Raw genomic sequence first — 22,118 nt, forward strand, 5'->3', positions numbered from 1 at the left:
AAACAACTGAACAAATACACGTGAAGTCATGCAAAATGATGTTATTCTCTAACATCCATTCTCAATATTTCCATCAGTTTCTAGGTGGCTTGGCTTCTGCCCATTCCCCAAATGGGACAGGGCAGCTCATGGCCCCCCTAAACAAGTGGGATGGGGGAGGAAGAATGATGAGGACAAACTAACACACAGTCATGAGTAGAGAAGCTGAGATTTGGGAATTTATTTGGACACAGTCACAGTGCTGAGGATGCACAGGCAGCTGAAGGTCAGGGCGCTCTAAGACTGGAACTCTTCTATTTTCCATGGCTCACGTAGCTTGGGGGATTTTCTGGTCTCTGAAACCTATCCATGTAGACCCAAAGGAATGTACAAATTTACTGCTACTCTTTCTGTATCTAGTTCACAAAGTGCTGAAGAAAGCATACAGGAACAAGGGCCAGATTTCCTGATCTCACCCCGACTCGGAGGCCAGAGATAAAGTGAGTAGCAGCAAGCACTATGTCCATCTTGAGCACAGAAGGGATTGGGCTCCTAGGAAGCCCCCACCAGATTGCCTCTAGGTTCCCATCTAGAGCCCCAGACTGAGCTCTTCAGAGAGACACATAAAGATGGACAGACGTGGACACAGACAGACAAGGATGGGACAGGGAAACAGAGATGGACATGGACACACAAACGTGGACACACATGGAGAGACAAGGACACAGAGATATGGATGGACAGATGGGGAGGGACACAGGGATGAACAGAGAAAAACTGAGAAGTGGAACATATTAAACACTCACGGGATCTTCAATTTGATAAACACTTATTCACCCACTACTGTGTGCACGGTACTGTACTGTGGATGAAAAAACAGGCTGACATAGTCCTGCTCTTAGGAGGCTTACAGTTGAACTAGAGGAGGGGCCACTATGATCTCCCCGTGCTAGGAAGGTTAGGCTTTGACAGATGGACATAAATTTGTGTCTCTGACAAGAGAGAGCAGAACAAGATCCAAGGGCTGGAGAGTACACACATTTGGCTTGACCACAGAGTGCTTGGCGGGGAACAGCATAAGAAGACGCTGAATGGGCCAGTGGGTAGCAGCTTGCGAAGGCCTCTGATGCATGAGTCAGTAGGTTTATTTGGCTTGGTCAGTAGTGTGGAACGGGGCTAGTTTCTGAAAGGCTGAGAAGCAAGGAACCTTCTGCAGCTTGTGGCACAGGAGAGGGTCCCTTGTGGCAGCAGGAGAGAGGATGGAATCTCTCACATCACAATGGGTAGTTAGGTGGTCCTGTAGTGGATAGAGCGCCATTGGGCCTGGAGTCAGGAAGACTCATCTCCAGAGTTCAAATCTGGCTGTGTGACCCTGGGCAAGTCACTGCCTGCCGCCTCAGTTTTCTAATCTGTCAAATGAGCTGCAGAAGGCAACGGCAAACCACTCCTGTATCTTTGCCAAGAAAACCCCAAATGGGGTCATGAAGGGCACTACTGAAACGATAGAAGAGAGGCCCACACATGTATAAACTCCATGAAACTGCTCCTTGCAAAGTTCAGCTTACGGAAGTGGTGCTGCCATCATTATAATCCCCTTCTGTCACTCCCCGTGGCTTCCCTTCCCAGGCCTCCTTAATCTACTGGGAACCCCCAAGTTAGCCTGGCTAGAGCTTGCTTTTACATTGTTGCTTGTACGTTGTCGCCCTCACTAAACTGTGGCACAGTGTCTGGAACACAGTAGGTCCTTAATGTGCACTGGCTTGAGGGATAATCAGATGAATAGGCAACAACCTCCGGGAGGGAGGCTGAGAGTCCAAACAAGACGGATGGGTGATCCTGAGGTGGCCAGCAAGTGCAAGCTCCCCTCATCTGCCAGGGGAGGAAGTAAAGAGCCAGGCGCCCTCACTCTAAGGCAGGGCTTCTTAGACACTTGTTCTGCGGAGGGATTTTGGAGGTCTGTGAACTGGGGTAGGAGTAAAAAATTCATCCCCTTCTTAACAAAGTTAGCATTTCCTTCTATTTTGAAAAAACCAACCGTGTTCCAGAGTAGGAGTGTGTGTGGAGGCTAGGAGCCCCTGCCCCCAAATTCACATTCCAAAAACCTGAACTCAGTTTAGCTCTTTCCCCCTGAAGCTCTATGATTGGGAGGGTTCCGCTAGTGCTTTGGGGCAGCTCAAGTCCCACTGTACCCTTTGAGACCAAGAGGAGCCTACAGAGCATCCTGTTTCTGAAAAATAAGTGAAGTGGGATTCACCCCTTAAGACCCTTCAGGTGTTCAGCCCAAGTGGAAGCTCCTCTGGCCAACTTTCAAGGAATGGAGGAGATCCTTGTTTCTCTTCAATGAGAAGAGGCTCGCTCTTCCTTCTGTTGGACGGATGGTCACCCCCAGCCCTTCTCCGGGCCTATTCAGAATGAGAGGGTCGGACTCAGGGGCTTCTGAATCCACTCACACATGCCTCACCTCTGCCTCTGGATGGTAATCTTTCACTTCAATAAAAAAAAAAGCCAACAAATTCTGATTTGCTTGCGGAAACAGACAGCAAATGCTCCAGGAGATCAAATCAGTGTTTTCCAGAGGCTGTCTATATGTGAGAAAGGACTCAGTCTCCTAGCAGGAAACCTTGTCCACAAATGGAATGGGAAGCAGTGCCTGCCCCTCCCCCACTCAGTGCTTGCTCACTGCTTGCTTGATTGGGAATGTTGGAGAGGAAATTCTTCATCAAGTCAAAGTTGGGGTCAGCTTCATTCCCCCTAATTTGTCACGACTTCACCTGGGCTCTTTTTTTTTGCTCAACAAGCAAACCATTGGTGGAGTTGGTCCCAAGTAACCACCCATGAAGGTCTTTAAGCTGTGGTCTAAACCTGGGAGCCGGTCCCTGTGCTCGTGGCCACAAGCACTAACAGAAGTGGGATTCCTCCCCCACCCCCAAATGGGTACCTGGAGGAGTAAGGAAAAAAAATGCCTCCAAGTCAGGCTTGCCCTTTCAGCTGCCATCCAAACTATCACAGAAATGGCAAGAACTCCACAAACTCACTACCAAAAGCCTCAGCTGGTTTCTTTGGAAGTTGTTTACTAAGAAATATAGCAAAGAGAGCCCAATTCCTGATGCTTTTCCCTGCTCCATCCCCACCCACTGCATGATGCCACACATGTGTACTATGTATGCACATATGTGTGGGTGGCCATGTAGATCTATGTAAACGTGTATGTGTGTCTGGGCCTGTGTAGATGTATGTAGGCCCAATTTGGGCCTGGGTGTCTAAGAGCTTTTCTTCTTTCTCCCACTGACTTCCCACAGAGCACACGGCCTCTGGAATCTGGAGCCATCCAGGGTTTTTGTAATTATTATTGCTAGGCCCCCCCCCCCCGCCCCCCCCCCAACGCATGGCCATCTAAGAGAACCAGGCCAGAGAAAGATAAAAGGCCAAACCCATGAAGGCCATGCAGGCATTCCACATGATGGGCAGGAAGACCAGCAGACCCAGCACACACAAGGACTGGCTGAGAGCTCTCTGCAGCTGGCTGGGGAATTCCCAGAGGCTTCCCCCTTGGGCAATGCCAGAAGGCTTTTGCGTAGGGATGCTATTGGGCAAGAAATCGCTCCTTTCCTGGAAGCAGGAAGAGGGCCCTTCAGCCTTGATGGCACTAATCTGGCCACATTCTTTCTCCGTATCCGATGGCTTCTTTTCAGGGGCTGCCCAGGAGTAGGACCATGAATGGCCAGACCCCAGGATTTCCTCTTCTTCTGGGTCCTGACTGAGCCCATCCTTCACCAAGATGAACCCTGGATGCTGTCCTGCTAGCCACATGCCAGTGACAATGCCAGGAGGGGATTCCTTCAGTGTGTCTCCTTCCCCAGACTCCTCCTCCTCCTCTTCTTCCTCCTCTGCACCAGAAGATGCCTCCAGCTCCTCAACCTCGCCACCACTGCTGCTGCTACCTTCTTTAGCATCTTCAAGGAGCTCCATCACACCCTGCACACTTTGCATTGCATAGTGCAGGGTAATCTCCTCCGCTAGAGAGCTGTTCAAGGCTCTTTCCGGACCCATCCACTTCAGGAAGAGATCTTGGTCAGGGTCAGTTATAGGGATCCCCCCCGAATCCCCATCAGCCACCTCCGCGGCCCTCAAGCGGCTCAGGTGGGTGAGGTAGAGCTGTTCTAACTCCAGGTCCACAGCATCCTCAGGCTGGGCCTCATCTGACCTAAACAAGTCTGTACACTTTCCAGGGTGGCCCTCAGAAGGCCGTGCACCCAGAGGACTTGCCAAATCCGATAGGGCCTCTTCCTCAGTCCCCAACAAGGGGACTCCCAGGGCTCCTCCCTGATCTGGCACCAAGCTCAGCGCAGAAGGGGGGATTTCGATGGTGGGGGACTGTGGGTAGTCTAGGAATGTCTCAGGCAGGCACAGGTGAGAGCCTTTGTTTTCTCGAGAGCTAGCTGCCATGACATCTGAGACCTGGGGTCACAGAAGATGAGGAGGAGAGAAGAGGGAAGGGGGTTAGCAGAAGAGGGAGGGAAAGAAGAGAGAAAGAACAAAGGGAAAAGAAAATCAGGACAAGTTCTACCCAAAATGCCCCATTCCCTTCTAAGGTGCCAGACCCCAATTCCTCCAAGCACCTCAGCTAATGATCCTGGGAGTCACTCTGGCTCATTTCACTCAGCAAACATTTAGTAAATTTCCAAGACCCAAGTTTAAACCCATCTCAGACACTTGCTACCTCCCTGGGCTTCAGTGTCCTCCTCTGGAAAGTAGAGATAATAATACCAGGGTCTACTTTGGAAGGTTGTTCTAAGGATCAAATGAGATCAGACCTGGACTGGGCTGCCAAAGCGTTAGCTCTTATTAAATGGGACAAAGTGGTGTTGGATGGGGCAGAGAACCAAACCAAGCACCCTGAGAAAACCGATGACACAGAGACAGAGAGACAGAGACAGAGACAGAGAGAGAGAGAGAGAGGAGACACAAAGAGACAGAGACAGAAAGACAGACACAGAGAGACAGAGAAAGAGACAGAGACAACGAGACAGACAGAGACGAAGAGAGAAACAGAGAGAGAAAAACAGACAGAGACACAAAGAGAGACAGAGGCACAGAGAGAGACACAGATAGGGACAGAGACAAAGAGAGAGACAGAGACACAAAGAGACAGAGACAAAGAGAGACAGACACAGAAAGACAGATGCAGAGAGACAGGAAAGAGACAGAGACAATGAGACAGAGATAGAGACAAAGAGAGAGAGAAAAAAACAAAGACAGAGGCACAGAGAGACAGACACAGAGACAGAGGCACAGAGAGAGAGACAGACAGACAGGAACAGAGACAAAGAGACAGAGGGAGACACAGAGACAAAGAGAGACAGAGACAGAGACAAAGAGAGAGAGAGACAAAAAGACAGATATAGAGAGACAGAGAAAGAGACAGAGACAATGAGATAGAGATAGAGACAAAGAGACCGAGACAGAGAGAGAAAAGCAAAGACAGAGGCACGGAGAGACAGACACAGAGAAAGACAAAGGCACAAAGAGAGACAGACAGGGACAGAGACAAAGAGACACAGAGGGAGACAGAGACATGGAGAGAGACAGAGAGACCCAGAGACACAGGGCGGGGGGGAGAAGGAGGAGGAGGGGGAAGAGGAGAAGGCAGCAATAGGAAAGTGCTGAAGGTTTGGGAGAGGCCATTGTGAGGCCCACTGAGAGGCCAGCCGAGACAAGCTCCTTTTCCTCTCTGGGCCTGCTGACTAAATGGAGACATCTTGTCTACTTCAAATTTAGTGGAAATGAATTCTCTGCCTCTCGATGCCAATTCTCAGAAGCAGAAGGAATCAGCAAAGGCACACAAGATATGGAAGGGTGGCAGCAGTTCCATTAAGAGAAGAAATTGTTCTAGAAAGGATCAAAGACTGGCTCCAGCTTCAAGTGCCAGGCTAAGAAATCTAGGCTTTAGGAGACCGAGAGCAATGACCCAACTGAGCATGTGTCAAAGGCTGAAGAGAGGTCCAGAAGGATGAGGACTGAGAAAAAGACAATGACTCTATTGTGGTCCCTTTGGAATGCTGAAGTCAGAGAGTTAAGAAGAGAGGGAGGGGAGAGGAAGCAAGGACACCCATTGTGTAATTTAGCCATACAAAAGAGGAGAGATATGGGATGAGGGCTAGCAGGGATGGATGAAGTAAAGGTTTTTTGAGGACCGGGGAGACACAGGCTTGTTTGTAGGCAGCAGGGGAGCAGCCAGGGAACAGGAAGAGACTGAAGATAAGTGAGCATGGCAGAGGGGGCAATCCACTAGAGAAGGTAGGATGGCATCAAAGATGCACGTGGTGGGGTCACCTTGGCAAAGAGAAGGGCCACCTCTTCACAGGAGTCAGGTGAAGGAAGTCATCTGAGCGATGAGAGATGAGGAAGAGGGAAAAAGAGGAGGCTCAAGGCAAAAAATGGCTTCAATATTTTCCAGTAAAATGAGGCAGTTGGGGAGGGGGCAGAAGAGCCATGGGAGATTTTAAGGATTTAAAGGTTTGGAAGAGCCTCTGTGGAGAGTGGGAGAGGGAGCTGATGAGGGAGGTATGAGAGGATTGCCTTGCTGCAGTGAGGGCCCAGTTGAGATTATATAACGTTAAAAAAAAAGTTTTGTGAATTTCTCAGCAGCATGTGAGTAGGAGCAAAGGCAGCAGAGTGTGAATGATCTAAGACAGACCTGGTAGGGCAAGATCAGTGATCCAATAAGGGGGCGGTGTAGAATTGGGTTGGTTCATCAAAGTTTCGAGATAGGAAAAAAAGAAAGTGTAACCAGTGCAGGGGTATTGGCCTGAGACAGCGATGGAAGTACCACTGATCAAAGTGAGAAAAAAGGACAAGATGATGGTTTGGGAAGAAAGATGGAATGACAAGAGGTTTTGAGCAAATAAAACCATGTCAGAATTCTTGATCATGGAAGTGGATGGGTGATAGAAGGATCAAGGCTATGACTATCTTTGAGTGTGGATGAGGTGAGGTGAAAGAGTAGGTGTCACAGGAAGTGGATGCTACCATAATCTTGAATGGATCTGAATGAACCTCAAAGAAAGAATCTGGTCAGTCCACAAGCATCAATTAGGCACCTACTATGTTCCTGGCACAGTGCTAAGCACTGGGGATACAAAGAAAAACAAAAGACAGGCTAAGTCCTGAGATATAGAACCTATGATTCTAGGTCACAAAACTTAACCCTCAGGCTCCAAGGCTCAAGGCCTTAGGGTCTAAAACAGGTTTTTGGTGTCTCTTTCTAGGCCTCTCATCCTCTGGGTCTCGAACTCTTGGTGAACAGCTAGAGATAAAAAATTGTAGACTCAGAGACGCTGTCAGTGTGTCTTCAGGTGCCTAGGTCTCTGAGTCTCTGGGATTTCTTAAGCCTCTATGTCTCTCCAAGTCATGGTCTAGGCCTATAGACTCTAGATATTCATCAAGTCTAGGTCTATGGTGCTAAGACTGGCAGTCAAGAGCGGAGGCTAGTGTGGAGTTGGTTGGTTGACTATAGGGTGATGAACTGGGAAAGAAGTGAGGGTTGAAGGGAAGAACAAGTTTAGGAAGAATGTTGCAGAGGGAGAGACAGAATGAGAGAAGATAATGCTCAGATAAAGGAACTTCCGAGTTCCCGAACATGGAATTGGAACATCTGTGGCCAACAGCAAGATCAAGAGCGCAGGTGAGGTGGTCATGGCAAGTATGTGAGGGGCGCACATTAGATGAGCTCAAGTCCCCTAGTGAAGGGCAGGAACCGAGCTGGAGAAGAAGACTGCAGAATAAATTTGGAGAGAATAACCCTCAAAGAAGAAGAGGCTGTAGAGGACAGACTGAGGAGCAGCGATGGAGACAAACCCCTTCTAGTGCCAGTTTGTCCAAGGTGTTGGTATTTAAGAGGTGAAACTAGTATTATAAAGCATGGCCAGGGATGTAATATGGTAGGGCATAATCAGCACTCAGACCCTGGCTGAGACTTTCACCTTTGGCTGCCTCAGTTTCCCCAAAAGTAAATGGGGTTAGTAATAGCCCCTAACTCCCAAAGTTGTTGTGAGCATCAAATGAGATGATGTATGTAAAGTGCTTGGCACAGGGCCTGGCACCTAGTAGGCTCTACATGAATGCCAGCTAATATTATTATAATTATTCAGTGTCAGCAAAGAGGTCTCAGCGAGTGACAGAGGGAAGTAGCGTAAGAGGGAGAGGCTTCAAATTAGGGAAAGTCTCTTAGTCACAGAACTTGGGCGTTCTATGGCTCCACTCTGGGATTCTCAGAATTGCAAATGATCACCCTCGGGAGCAGGGATGCTGATGTTCAGATACCTCCAGTGATGAGGAAGCCCTTACTTCCAAGGTCAGCTCCTTCCATCCTTGGTCAACTGCTCTCCAGGCTCACAGTCTAAGCTAGTGTGAGAGCTGAGGATAGAGCAGCCTAGGAATTCAGCTTCTGGATGTAGGTCCCCCGGGGGCCATTTTTCAACCTTGGGCATCCTGGAAGGTTGCCAATGTCAGGCACATATTCACAGTGGGTCCATACGTGTATTTGGCTAATGCGATGGGGATGCCACTGTCTCTTACCTGTATTATCTGTGGCCCTGGTTGGAGTGGCAGAGGGGTTACTACTATGCTCCCTGACCCCCTGTCCCCGTCATCAGGGCATTCTGAAAGAGTGAGAAAAAGATAGGGAGGAGAGGTCATGCTGCATTTCTGTGACTTCGAGTCAACAGATTCTTTTCAAAACTGGTCATTCTATGAGAAACCCATAGGGGATGGGGAGGACACATGTAGGACACATGGGGAGGAGCCTCTGCTAGCTCCCCCCTCCCCCCCCCACCAAAGGGGCTGCCTGCCTTGCTTCCAACACCCTTTCCCATCCATTCATTCAACCAGTCGAGGTGTCATGGGAACGAATTGTTCTTGCTTTGGCCTCAAACACCAGTGGTCACTGTTTGGAGACAGCTTCAAATCAGAAAGCATCAGCGGAAAACTTCTTGGCCTGGACCACCAGGGTGGCTGACTCCCCACCCTCAAATGGCTTTATCAGAGACACTGTGGTGCCTAGGCTCACCAAGCTTTAACACTCCCAAATTGGTGGGGTTCCCATTCTATAACCAGGGGATTTCTGAGACTCCAGATAAATTTGTGTAAAACTCAGGAGATGAGGGGCAGGGCAGCAAAAGAACATGAAAGTGTCACCATCAAACTTTCCCATCACTTACCCATCGAAGAGACAGGGTCATCTACGTTTCCTCTTCTGAGTTCCTCCTCAGTCTGCCTGTGGGAGGTAGAGAGAGGAAAGTGGACACATTCTCCACCTTATAGGTCTCTCTGCCCCTCCACACCATCACCACAATGATGTTCCTTAAGTAGAGACCTGGCCGTCCATGCCCCTCACTGGCACTGCCAGGCATTCAAGGCCCTCAGAAAACTGCTGCCTTTGTATTGAGAGTCTCATCTTTCACTGCTCTGTGCTCTGCTCCTCAAACACAGCTTTTTTGCCTCTGCCAGACTATGGTCCCTCCCTTTTCTGTCAGACACCATCTTCTCCAGGAGGCCTTCCTGACATCACTTATTTACTAAGCTAACATCTAGTACTCAACTTCATTCTTTTTGGGGGTGTAGAAGAACCATCTACATGACAGATGGTATGCTTTTCACATCCAGCTCATCACAGAAAAGCAGGTTGTCACTAAGTGAAGTCATTGACCAGGAAGAAGGTGTAGATTGTGGCCACCAGATGGTGCCAGATCAAGGCCACCAGCCAAGTGATTTTATTCCCAGGGTATTTCCCCCTGCCCATAAGAGAGCACTCAGTCCATACACTACCACTCTGCCAGCATCAGGAGCTTCCTCAGCTACTGGCTCCAAGCCAATTCTGATCTAGGGTGTATAGGGAGAAAAAAAAAACAAACAAAAAACCCAAACCAGAAGCATACTCTGGGGGGGCACAGTGAATAGAGCACTGGCCCTGGAGTCAGGAGGACCCAAGTTCAAATCCAACCTCAAATACTTACTAGCTGTGTTTTACTAGTCACTTAACACCAATTGCCTCAAAAAAATAAAAATAAAAAAGGGCATACACTGAAATATGAAAAGGAAGGTTTCACCTGGTTTCCCACCACCACCAAATCTGGGACCCTTGGGCTCTTTACTGAACAACTGTATTTACAAATTTACTTTTTATAACAATCTACTTTTTTTGTCTCCACGATTTATTAAAATGTAGCTGGGGGAAACTGCCACAGAGCAGAACTGTAGAGACTGCTTGGCCTAATCACCTTCTTGTCCCCACACCTCCTTAGAGAAGTGATGTGTATACTGGTGACTGGCAAAGTACCCAGGTCTGGGATCATTATCACCCAAGTCTGGGCTTGGGTCGCCCATTTTATCTCACATCCTTGGCCCCCTCTTCACTACATGTCTCGCCATCATAGCCCATGGCTCCCACCATCTCAAAAGCCTCTCCAATCCCAGCAGCAGGGAAAGCGAGACTGGAAGAGTGGGCCTGAAGTCTCTCTCCAGAGCTGTCTCCTGATTTCTTGAACCTTACGCCCAGGTGGTCCTCACAGAATCACAGGATTGGAAAGTTGGAAGGGGTCTCTGTGGTCACTGAGGCCAACCCAAAGGAATCTTCACCATAACCCCCAATCCAGGGGCTTCCAAGAAGCCCCCTGTGCCCACTCTTCCTCCTCCAAACACTTCAGTCCAGTCTCCATGATACTCCTGAGTCTTCTCTTCCCCAGATTAGACAATCCCACTTCCTTCAATGTGCCATGTACTCGAGGCCATCCTGGTTGCCCACCCCTGGACACGCTCTTTTCAAACTATGGCACCTACTGCTGAATTCAACATATAAGATGAGTTGGGACAAGGGCAGAGTACAGAAGGACGACCACTTTATAACCGTCGTAATGCAGCTCAAGTTCTATGAGTGTGTTTGGTCCTTTCCACTAGAACCCTCAGATCTTTTTCTTACTAGATTCAACTCAAGGCTCTAGCCCAGAGGTCTGTCAAGCACAGGGTCCAGTCAGCATGTAGGCCCACAACACTGCAGAGTTTTTAACAGAGATTTTAACAAATTCAACAGAGAATTTAAAAAAATAAATAACAATACAACAAAACACAGACAACATTACATTGGAAAACAAAGTCAATCTGTGGCCAGCAGAGCTCCTTCAGAATGAATGGAGTAGTGGTCCCATTCCTGTTTGAGTCTGACACTGCTGCACTACACTGCCAAGGTCCTTCTGTGAGTTGATGCCACCCTCCACTGTTTTTGCTTTTTTCCAAGTCAGGGATGTGAATGTGAAATAGAAGCCTGGGGCCCAGTGTGGATGCCTGAGATCCTACTCCACTGGGAACCTCCCCCTGTCACGCTGACATGGGACCATTACCAACCAACTCCACTTTGAGGCTGATCATTCTAAATCCAGCTGCACGTGTCAGCGTCTGAGCTGGGGCTCTCCAACTTCTCTGCCACAAGAACAAGTGGAGAGATTCAATCCTACTCCATGTGAAATGTCCAGCAAAATGTCCTCTCTCCAATGGTTCCAGGAGGGCAGAGACAACTGCAATCAGTTCTGCATACTCAGAACTGGAGACAAATTGAAGTCCTGTGGGAACCAGAAATTAGGTACTCGAGTGGCTCCCTGACCCTGTACCACCTCTTACCCAGAGATTCTGGCCTCTACCTTGTCAAATTCAACACCCTGGAAGGAAAAGAAGTACGGAGTGAGAATACAGCCAAGCACATGGCAGGGACCATTTCTTTTTGGTGGGATGAAACAGAGGCAGTGAAAAGAGCCCTGGGAACCAGAGAAGCTCTGCGTTCTAGTCCCTGTCTGACTGAAGCCACTAGCCCAAGATCATGTGGCTGTGGAGAGAAAGACGAAAATGGCACTAGAGAGCCTTATCTTTCTTGGCCTCTAGTCATAAGATCTGATACAGGTGAATAATAAAAGGCCATCATAGCTCTGGCAAAGGAGCTGTTGGGGTAGTTTTAAAGTCTCATATCTAGAAAATGTCTTTCATTTTCTCAAACCCTGAATTCAAAATGCTAAGAGGTCAGGGTGAAGGAGTGTTCTGTGCCTCTAGGACCAAAAATAAAATCCTCTGCTTGGCTTTCTTCAAACCTGGTCCCCTCCTACTGTTTCAGGCTTCTTGTATCTAGTGATACTGGATACATCCCCTGACTTTAGGCATTTGCACTGGCTGTGCCCCTTGCTTGGAATGTTCTCCCTCCTTATCTCGTCCTCCTGCCCTCCTTGGCTTCCTTCAAGTTCCAACTCTAATCCTGTCCTCTACAGGAAACCGTTCCCCCTCCCGCTTGCCATTGGTGCCTTCCCTCTGCTGCTTCTCTCTAATTTTTCCAGTCTATGGCTTCTCTGCACGTGGTTGTTTGCATGTTGGCTCCCTGAGGGCAAGGACTGGCTTTGTTCTGGCTAGCATTCAGCACAGGGCCTTCTCTACAGTTAGGCTGAATGGTTCTGTGCATAGCCCTGGCCCCCATTCACTAAAGTCCACTGATCCAGACTCCCTGGTCACAGCCTGGCTCACACCTCCTTTTTCTCCATCCACACTGGACTTCCTGCTTTCTTTCCTTTGCATATCCCACATGCCCCAAATGGACTCTCTCCTCACAACCGCCTACTTCCAACATGAAGGATTCCCGGGTTCCCACCACAGACCGATTCGGCTCGGTCTGTTTCTTTAGTACCAGCACCTGGCACATAGTAAGGGTTTCAGAAATGCTTGTTCATTGATTGACTGATTAAACAGCCAGATCACTTTTCCCCCTCCAACCTAGTCTCTTAATTATGGAAATCAACCTGCTCTCCCAGCTGTCTGAAGATCATTTCTAGTAGTCAGGAGGGGAAAACCTGGCAGTCTGGAGACGAGGGGGTGAACTGAGAGTGAACTGTGGTGACTTAGGAGATGGTCTGACCCAGCTCCTAGACAGTGGGGACAGACAAGAAAGAGGCAACCACAGAGATTTCACTTGAAAGGGAAAAGAGCCAGATATGACAGTTTCTAAGAGGCTGTGGCAAAAACAACAGTGAAAGAGAAGAGAAGTGCACCACCACACTGAAGAATCCAGTCTCTGCTGTTTCCTCCAAGACTATCCTTGACGCATCAGGTCATGCTGCTTTCGAGGTGCTCAGGTGACCCAACCAAAGCGGGTCACAGAAGAAAAGAGAAAATTCAGCAACATGGAGGGGGTGGGGGTGGAGAGGTGGGGAGGCTTCCCCCCGCCCACCCCAGACAACTCAAGACAAGTCAAGAAGCACTGCCTAACAAATGTGTAGACAGCATAGTATTGGGCACATGAATGAGGAAACAATCTGGATAGTCTGTACCGCTGGAAAGTGGAGTCACATCAATAAAAGCAGAGACCTTTAAAAAAAAAGCCCCTACTATGGGCCAGGCACTGGAGGACAGTGGGTTAGACAGGAAACGGAGAGGTGGGGGAAGGGAGTAAGCATTTCTAAAGCACCTACTAGGTGCCAGGCATTGTGCTAAGTGGTTTTTGAGAAATATTCTCTCACACTTTAAAATTTTGTAAGATGATAATATTTCATGGCTAGGGAGGGAGGGCAAGCAGAGGAATCTGATGGGAAGCGTAGCTGCCAGCCCAGCCTGAGTTACTGAGAAGCTGCCATTCTTTAGCCCTGTGAGCTCTAAATGCTGGACAACCCTGTGGGCAAGTTAGGCAAATCTGAAGAGGCTGTGCCCAACAAGGGTTCGCCATTATTCTTCCTCTCCCATCCTGGAGAATGCCATCCTTTTTGTGGTTTCTCTCCCTCTGTAGTCAAGTTAACAACTACAGTTATTATTAGCAAAGTTCCAATGCAGGGTGACAATCTTTGTGGCTTTTCAGTGTGGGGGCCTCTTATTTGGTTGTGCTTCTAGAACCTTAGCAATAGTACAAAGGACTCTGGGTGTGTAAACTCTGTCAATTTTGTTGTTGGTGTTATTCAGTCATTTTTCGATTGTGTCCGACTCTCAGTGACCACATTTTTGGGGTTTTCTTGGCAGAGATACTAGAGTGGTTTGCCCTTTCCTTCTCCAGCTCATTCTACAGATAAGGAAACTGAGGCAAACAGGGTGAAGTGACTTGCCCAGGGTCACACAGCTACTACGTGTCTGAGGCTGGACTTGATCTCGAGAAGATGAGTCTTCCCTCCTCCAGACCCAGCACTCTATCCACTGCAGTGCCACCTAGCTGCCCTACCAATGCAGAGCTGCAATTCATAGTCTCAGAGAATTGCCTGGGGTGCCAGTGTATGTCCAGGGCAGAACTAGAAGTCAATTCTTCTTGAGGTTGGCCTCACTACCCAATACTCCCTGCTGCCTGAGTACTAGCCTATGCTCATCTTCAAACAACTTGATTCCAGTAGAAGGTGTTAGATGAATTGCTCTTGGAGAATAAGAACAAGTGTGAGAATAAGCTGAAGGCCAATCTCCCATATTACCATGGGATGGAGTGGAAAAAAACCTGGCCCACAGGCTGGTGACGTGCTCTCCTCTCATAAGAATGATCATTTCTCATGTATGGGAGGAGGAGGAAACTGAGGCAGACCATAAGAAGCTCAGGACACAACGTTACCAGAGGTTGGAGGCTGGTTTCAAGCCCAAGTCAGTCCTGAATACAAATTCAGGGCTATTTCGGTTATGACAAGATAAAGAACTCAGCCACACGGGTTTTTAGCATTTAGTGGTAGAAGGCGAAGGCCACAAGGGCTGAGGGACCCAGTACAGTGCATGCTGAGAGCAGAAAGTATGCTGGCCCAGGTCAAAGTCAGCACCAAAGTGCTGGTAACAGGCGGTAACCTTTGGGGAGAATGGGCACAGCAAGAGTAGAAATAGCTCTTCAGTCACCCTTCAGCAAACCTGGGAGATTGGTAGAGGGAACAGAGGCTGAGAGGAGCTCAGTGACTTCTCCAGGGCTCACAGATCTTCCTGACCCCAAACCCAACACCAAGCGGCATTCTTTTAGGAGAGGTTGACTGCTTGTTAGGAAACCAAATGTTTCCATTTTCCCCCCCAAAACAATGATGAACTACACACACACACACACACACACACACACGCACACGCACACTCCAGACCCATCATTTCATAGGTGTAGGGAATTCTGTCTTCAGGTGCAGACTGACAGCTCTTACATTTCATAGTCTCAAGAATTGCCTGACTGGCTGAAAGGCAAAAAGAAACCTTCTATCCCCAGAGCAGAGAACTGGGTGTGACTCGGGGCAACAGATAAAGTTAGGGGGAAAAAAGGATGTCTCTGTTTGCTAATGGATCCCTGTTGAGATGAAAAGAGTTGAGGACGAGTCTGACTTCAAAATGACAAAACCTCTCTTAGTTGTCAAACCAATGGCCTTTTCTCAATCCTCATTCTTCTTGACCAAGGATCCCTCTCTCCTCCTGGATCATCCCTTCTCTCTAGATTTCAAGGACACAGCTCCCTCTCTGACTGCTCCTGCTCTGTCTCCTACCATGTTAGAGTCATCATCCGGTGTGTTTGCTAACCCCATCCTTCCCTATTATCATGGAAGGCAACGCCATCCTCTCAATGCTCCAAACTGGTAAGTCCAGGCTCATCCTGAATGCTTCGGTCTCCTACCACCTTATCTGACCTGTTGCCAAGGCCTGTCAATTTTACCTTTGCAGCCTCCTCTTGTCTCTTCTGACCCTGCCCCCTACCCTGGTGAAGGCCCTGATCACCTCACGCCTGAACCATGGCAGTAGCTGCTGGGGGTGGGGTGGGGGGGTCTCTCTCCACTCGAGTCCATCTTCCATTCAGCTCCCAAAGTGATCTTCCTAAAGTGTGGGCCTGACTGCATCCCCAGTATCCCCTGCTCAATACACTCAATTGATCCAGTGACTCCAGCCTCCTGGGGGCTCCTCAAACAAGAACCTTCATCTTTAGGCTCCAGGCATTTTTTTCTGGCTGTGCCCCAGGTCTGGAATGCTCTGGCTCCTGGCTTCTTTCAAGTCCCAACTAAAATCCCACTTCTACAGAAAACCTTGCACACTACTGTTGGCCTCAGAGCTCCCTGAGGACAGGGGCTGGCTTTTGCCTTTCTTTTTACCCCCACAGCTTAGTACAATGCCAAGCACATGGTAAATGCTTAGTGACTTACTCAGCAGCTGGCCCAGGACTTTACATGATAATGTCCTAGGGCTGCTCTGGATCCCAGATTGCCAGTGGGTGACTAGTGGGTAGGAGAGCAGATAAGAGCCAACACTTGGCCCTACACACTACACAGATGATGCAAACGTTTCCTCCACAACCTATCTCTAGGCTCAAAGGTTCTGAGAATAGAGAAGGAACCCACGGGACAGCAGAGACAGAGAACCCTTGTGAGGTTGGGCCTAGGGAGACAGCTGAAGGAGAAGCCTGGCTCTGACACTTCCTCTGGCCTTTTCCCATTATCTCCACTTTAAAGATATCTGCAGGACTTCCTGGGCAACTGGAGAAATGGAGGTCATCTCATTGTAATCCTGTGCTAAAAATGAAGCTTCTTTTTCCTGACTCCCATGTCTATAGGCATGGGGAGAAGGGTACAACTCTGCCGACCTGACCCAGGACAATCCATTTCTAACATCTTTAAGGCCCCTGGTTTAGACACAGCCCACACTCATCTCCGGACCTGGACAACAGTAAAAGTGGTCCACCCAGGACACAGAGGAGGATGGTCTCTAAAAGCTTCCTACTGCCCAGTCTCACATTCACATCACAAGGAACTGACCCTACCTGACCTGCGCCTGAATCAGCCTCCCCAGCACGTGGTCACCAAGCATCTACTTGGAAGCGGCCCATTTCACAGTGGCAGAACTCATCCAACTTTGCTATTCCTAAGACTCACCCCTGGGGCCCAGAAGAACAAGGCTGATCCTTCTCCATCCACAATGACCACAACAGAACCCCCTTTCTTTTCCCCCCTGCTCCAGGACCCAGCTGCTTCCCCCAACATCTGCATCCACAGCTCATTTCCCTCATGCTAAATTTAGGTTGGGCCTGGGTCATTTTTCATCTTAAAGTATTTAGGGGGTCAAGTATATAACCAACAGGTTTATCCAATTATTACCAGTGACTAAGTTGTATTTTCTCAGTACTGAGGGCATGTAGTTTAGATAAGATTAACGGCCACCCCACTTCAAGAAACTCCCTAGTGTGGGAGTGGGGGGGGGGAGACACAGAGACCTAGACCACACATTATTACATTATAATTAAGGGCACTGGAATGTTCAAAAACAAAGCAGTCCCTGGGTCAATGACTTGGGAGAGAGGCTTTAAAGGGTGACTGGGAATCCAAGAGACTGAGGAGGCGGTTTAGCCCCAGACACAGGGGAGCCCCAGACGTGAGTTCACTTTGACCACACACTTAACAGGTAGAGGAGTCGCAACTTTACTGAAGATGCTCGGCCAGGTGGCCCAATGGCTAGAGGTGCTGGACCAGGAGGGAGGGAGACCTGAGTTCTAATCCTGCCTCAGACATTTCACGGGCAAGTCACTGAACCTCTGTCTGCCTCAGTTCCTTCATTTGTAAAATTGCACCCACCTCCAAGACTTGTAAGGCTTCAATGGGATAACTCATGCAAAGCACTGATTTTGACTGGACATTGTATCAAACTAAATCTCCTCCCTCTCGCACTTTTATGGCTGGAACCCAGGGGTTCTTGATGCTAAATCCAGTTCTACTATGTGGTAAGTGCCTAGTCTGAGATGGCCCCTGCCCAGCACCCTTCACTACCCAGGAGATAACTCAGGTGGCCCTGAGAGACCGACAGTACAAAGGTGATGACCTCCATTTTATAGATGAGGAAAATGAGGCAGAGAGACAAGAGCTTAAGTTACTGGATGCCTGAGTACCACTGCTGAAGGCCATTTGGCCAAGGGCCCAGGACTCGGTGACCAAGCTAACCAGGCTAACTCCTTCACTCACAGGGCTGGGCATTTCCCCACTGCTCTCTCCAGCTGTGCACTCAGATAAGGGGTGAATAGGACAGAAGGGACCCACTCTGCATTTTCTGGCCAGCCCCTTAAAGGCCACCTCTAGCATCACCTTGCTTGAGGCCCCTCAGAACATGCAGCATTCTGGTGTCACTCTGGGTCCCATCTCCACTCTGTTCCATAAGGTTGGAATGTTGGTGTGACTAGTTATCTATGCATAGGTCACACCTCTGTACCAGTGTGAGGGCCCCAAGAGGGCCAGAACTGGTTTTCCTAAACAGTCCATCTTCTAGCCCAGCGCCAGGCACGTTTGGGAAGGAAACCAGATTACTGACTTGGTCAGTGTGCAGAAGGAGGAAATCTGCTCCACTCAGTCCAGCCATTCTTATGTCATTTATTTCCTGAGACTTCAGGGAGTTGCCTAGAGCAACAAGGAATCAGATTCAAATGTCACTGGGAAAGGTTTAACAAAATCAATAAAAACCCATTAATACAACCTAGATAACATTAATTTGCAGTTTTCTAAGTCAACAGGCAGTCAGCAGTGATCTCTTTGTATTCAAGTTGGATACCGTTGGCCAAGAGCACTGAGAAGGTAACAGAGCCAGCAAGTGTCAGGGCTTTGTGCCTCTAAGGCCAGTCCTCTATCTGCCTGTCAGCTTAGAAAAGAACTTGCTCTGACTGGAGGATAGTCTGACCTTCAGCTGAAGCATGAAGCCTCAGTTCTCCAACATGTCATCCACTGACCATGATGGTGTTCAAGTCCTCCTGAGCTGGAAAGGCTTTGAGTACATAGTCTTGTCCAAGAGTGAGCCTAAATCCCAGAACTGGCCAGTGGGGGACAGAATTCTCAGCGCTACTCCACCACAGAGAAGCTTCAGTGCTGGGATTAGCCATGATGATAAAAAAGTTAGAGAACATTGAACGTGTAGAAGTGTGTTCATCAAGGCTGGTTTTCTCAGCCAGTACTGGGCACAAGTCACTTCATCACTACTTGCCTAACCCAGGGGTGGGGAAGCTGCAGCCTCGAGGCCACCTGTGGCCCTCTAGGTCCTCAAGTGCAGCCTTTGGACTGAGTCCAAGTTTACTAAAGGGCTGTACTTAAGGCCCTAGAGGGCCTGGAGGCTGCAGTTTCTCCATCCAGATCCTAGTCTGACTCCTTCACTTTACAGAGGAGGCCCCGCAGGCGTCTGAGGCAGAACAAGTTGGACAGGGCGACACTATCCCTACTCAGTCTAACATTTTGTCACTGTCCCCCCAAAACAGTTCTGCTCAGATCTTGGCTGCTTGAACTGTGACCATTCACACCAACACAGGTTGGCTCAAAAGACCAGGCAGCTTAAGGCAGCAACTCCAACCACACAGTAACAACAATCTCCAACATTTAGATAGCGTTTCGAAGCTTGCTGATGCTTCACAAATATTACCTCTTGTGAGCCCTGTCAACCTTGGAGGCAGGTGCTATCATTATCATCCCCATATCACAGATGAGGAAACTGAGGCACAGAGAGGCTAAGAGACTTGCTAAGAGTGGGGGTAAGTGCCTGAGGCCACATTTGAACTCAGGTCCGGTGCTCTAGCCACTGTGCTACCTAGCAGCCTGACCCTTCCTTACTCAGAGCTTCATCCCTTTTAATGGGGGGGGGGGGCAATAGCTGCCTCAGACTCCTAGTGGGTTCCTCAGAGCTCAGCCTGAGGCCCAACCACCGAGTATGAGAGGAGTGGGGCAGAAGCAGGAGTGGGCGCTGGAGTGCGAGTTACCTGTGTCTGACAGGTTTCATACAGCTCTTCAGCTGTTTCGTCTCCACCTCCCAAAGGAGGTGCTTCGCTGTTGGGGGTGGCACGGGTGGCACCGGGAGGCCCAGCCCCTTGGCCCGGGCTGCCGAGGTCTCCTTCAGCACCACCGTATAGTTCTTGCCCTGGTTGTTGGCCCAGTAGGTGGCCTCCGGTGTCTGGTAGCGCACCACGAAGTCGATGCGGGCACCGTCCTGGACCTGGGCGCCCACGCTGGCAGGCTCGAAGGGCAGCTGGAAGGCGAAGCGGTCCGTCTGCCCCCCGTCCTCGGGGGAGCTGCTCCCACCGGGCACATAGTGGGCCGGGTGATCTCGGAAGGTCAGCCAGCCATCGTGGGTGGCGCGCACGTGCACGGCCTTGTGGTAGGACAGGTTGAGGACCCGGATGAGGCCTCGAAGCACCGGCGCTTGGCCCGGCGTCCCGGGATCCTCGGGGGGCAGCAGGTCCTCCAGCTCCACCATAGAGCCTCGCAGGCGCTCCAGCCGGCCCGGGGCTGGGGGCAGCACGAAGCCGGGCAGCAGATAGAAGGGAGGCCCGGGCCCGGCTCCGGGGGGGCTCCCGCTCAGGCCCAGCTCGGCCGGGGACTCGTCGTCGTCGTCCTCATCTTCGTCCTCGTCGCTGGGCCCTGCCCCGAGCCCCGCGCAGCTCCAGGGCTGGTAGCGCCTCAGCTGGGCCAGGGGCAGCCCCAGGGCCTCGTCAGCGAAGAGGACGCGCCGGGGCGCTCCCGAGGGGCGCCGCGCCTGCGGCGGAGGCTGCCCCGGTCCCGGCCCCGGCCCGGGCTCCTCCTCCAGCCCGGAGGCCGCCCCGCTCGGGGGCCCGCCCAGCTCCTCGGTAGCGGGAGGCGGCGGCCGGGGCTCCGGGGGCTCTCCCCGCGGGGCCGCTCGGGCCATGGCGATGGCAGGGCTGGATGGCTCGAAGCCACAGAGCCGAGCTCGGACCTTCGACGAGCCCGAGCCGGTGCCGGAGCGGAGCCGGAGCGGAGCCGGAGCCGGTGCCGGAGCCCGAGGCTGCGGGGGGGGAGGGGGGAGGGGGGGAGAGGACGGGAGGAGGGGGGAACGCAGGCGAGAGCAAGCCGCGGCCAATGGCAGGCAACCGAGGGCGGGCGATTAAGGGCAGCGACCAGTGGGAGACGGCGAGCCGAAGGGGGGTGGGGTCGGGGTGGTGGTAGGGGCGTGGGGCGCGCGGGGGCTGACGGAACAGGGCACCCGGCAAATGGGAGAAAGCAGCGCGAGGAGAAGGGTCAGGGGAGGGGGCTGCACCTGGGGAGAAGGGCGGGGAAAGGAGAGGGAGGGGAAGGGGGGAGGAGTCGGCGGCCACCCCGCCCCCCCGACTCGGACGCCTGCGCGGGCCGAGAGAAAGGGCACGTGGGGAAGGAGGCGGGAGGCCCGCGGGAGGTGGCAGCCTTTCCTGGCCTTCCCATCCCCTCGGTTCACTTCCCTTCATTTCGCTTCCCTCCCCTCCCCCTCCCACCCATCCTCTCCTCTCTCTCCTTCCTTCCTCTAGACCTGGAGAGAGGGTTCCTACCTCCGCCGCAGGCGACTGCCAGAGCTCTGGCCTTGGAGACTGGCCCATGTGGCCACTCTTGATGGCGTGTGATGGCCAAGAGAGGTATCTGGAGAAGGGATTTGGGACATTGACGGGGCTGCTTCGAGGGACCCAAGACCCAAACAATGTGTAGGACCCCTGAGCCTCTCAAGGAGGCAGAGGAGTCTGGGACCTTGGACGGGGAGCAAGAGACCTGACCTTCAGACCTGGCTGTAGCTGACTTGTGAGCTGTAGCCTGTCATGAGCTATGATTATGAGTTATGATTATGAGTCATAATCAGTATTGGTTGAATGAGTGAATCAAATGTGGACTTAGGGATGGAGGCAGCATGGTCTGGAATCCTAGTTGCCGCTTACAAATCTGGATGACCTTGTCCCAAGTCATGGCACCCCTGGGCCACAGCCTGATTCCATCCTTAAAATTCCTCTTCTGCAAAATACAAGGATTGGACTAGGACACCTCTGAGGTCTCCATTAAAGGAATCGGGGGGCAGGGATTACTGTGACTCAGCCAAAGGCCCCTAGGAAATAAAGTGCAGCCTATTTTAATGTCATGCTTTAAAGTTCACCAAACACTCCTCACAACGACCCTGTGCAGTAGGTTAGGACATTTATCTCCAATGAGGACATTTCACTTCTGGGGAAATCTTCACAACCCACCTGGAGCACAACACTGAAGACCTCAATAAATAACCTTTAATAAGCATATATTAAATGCCCTTTATAAGCTAAGTACTGGGTGTACAAATATGAAAAAGCCCCCTTCCCTCAAGGAGCTTACAATCTAGAAGCATAGTGAGGTCCCACAGTAGTGCAGCCAGGTGAGAAATAAGATGTGGGA

General features: G+C 50.6%; 1 protein-coding gene across 1 annotated transcript; it reads right to left on the reverse strand.

The window, feature by feature from the left end:
* Positions 1-207: 207 nt before the first annotated feature.
* On the reverse strand, positions 208-20,622 carry PPP1R3F (protein phosphatase 1 regulatory subunit 3F). Its single transcript, XM_036740109.1, has 4 exons — positions 19,700-20,622; positions 9,198-9,253; positions 8,557-8,639; positions 208-4,437 (listed from the first exon to the last, which is right to left on the reverse strand). The coding sequence occupies exons 1-4, from the start codon at positions 20,620-20,622 to the stop codon at positions 3,373-3,375; spliced, it is 2,127 nt and encodes a 708-aa protein (XP_036596004.1). The 3' UTR covers positions 208-3,372.
* Positions 20,623-22,118: the final 1,496 nt, after the last annotated feature.

The sequence above is a fragment of the Trichosurus vulpecula genome, chromosome X (genome assembly GCF_011100635.1).
Source record: "Trichosurus vulpecula isolate mTriVul1 chromosome X, mTriVul1.pri, whole genome shotgun sequence".
Classification (NCBI taxonomy): Eukaryota; Metazoa; Chordata; class Mammalia; order Diprotodontia; family Phalangeridae; genus Trichosurus; species Trichosurus vulpecula.

Excerpts from the sequence above, each read along its gene's own strand:
- PPP1R3F (XM_036740109.1), bottom strand. The coding sequence starts at position 20,622 with ATGGCCCGAGCGGCCCCGCGGGGAGAGCCCCCGGAGCCCCGGCCGCCG. Across the intron at positions 9,254-19,699 it reads ATGAAACCTGTCAGACACAG|GCAGACTGAGGAGGAACTCA; the intron begins GTAACTCGCACT and ends TACCTCCCACAG. Across the intron at positions 8,640-9,197 it reads TGACCCTGTCTCTTCGATGG|AATGCCCTGATGACGGGGAC; the intron begins GTAAGTGATGGG and ends TCACTCTTTCAG.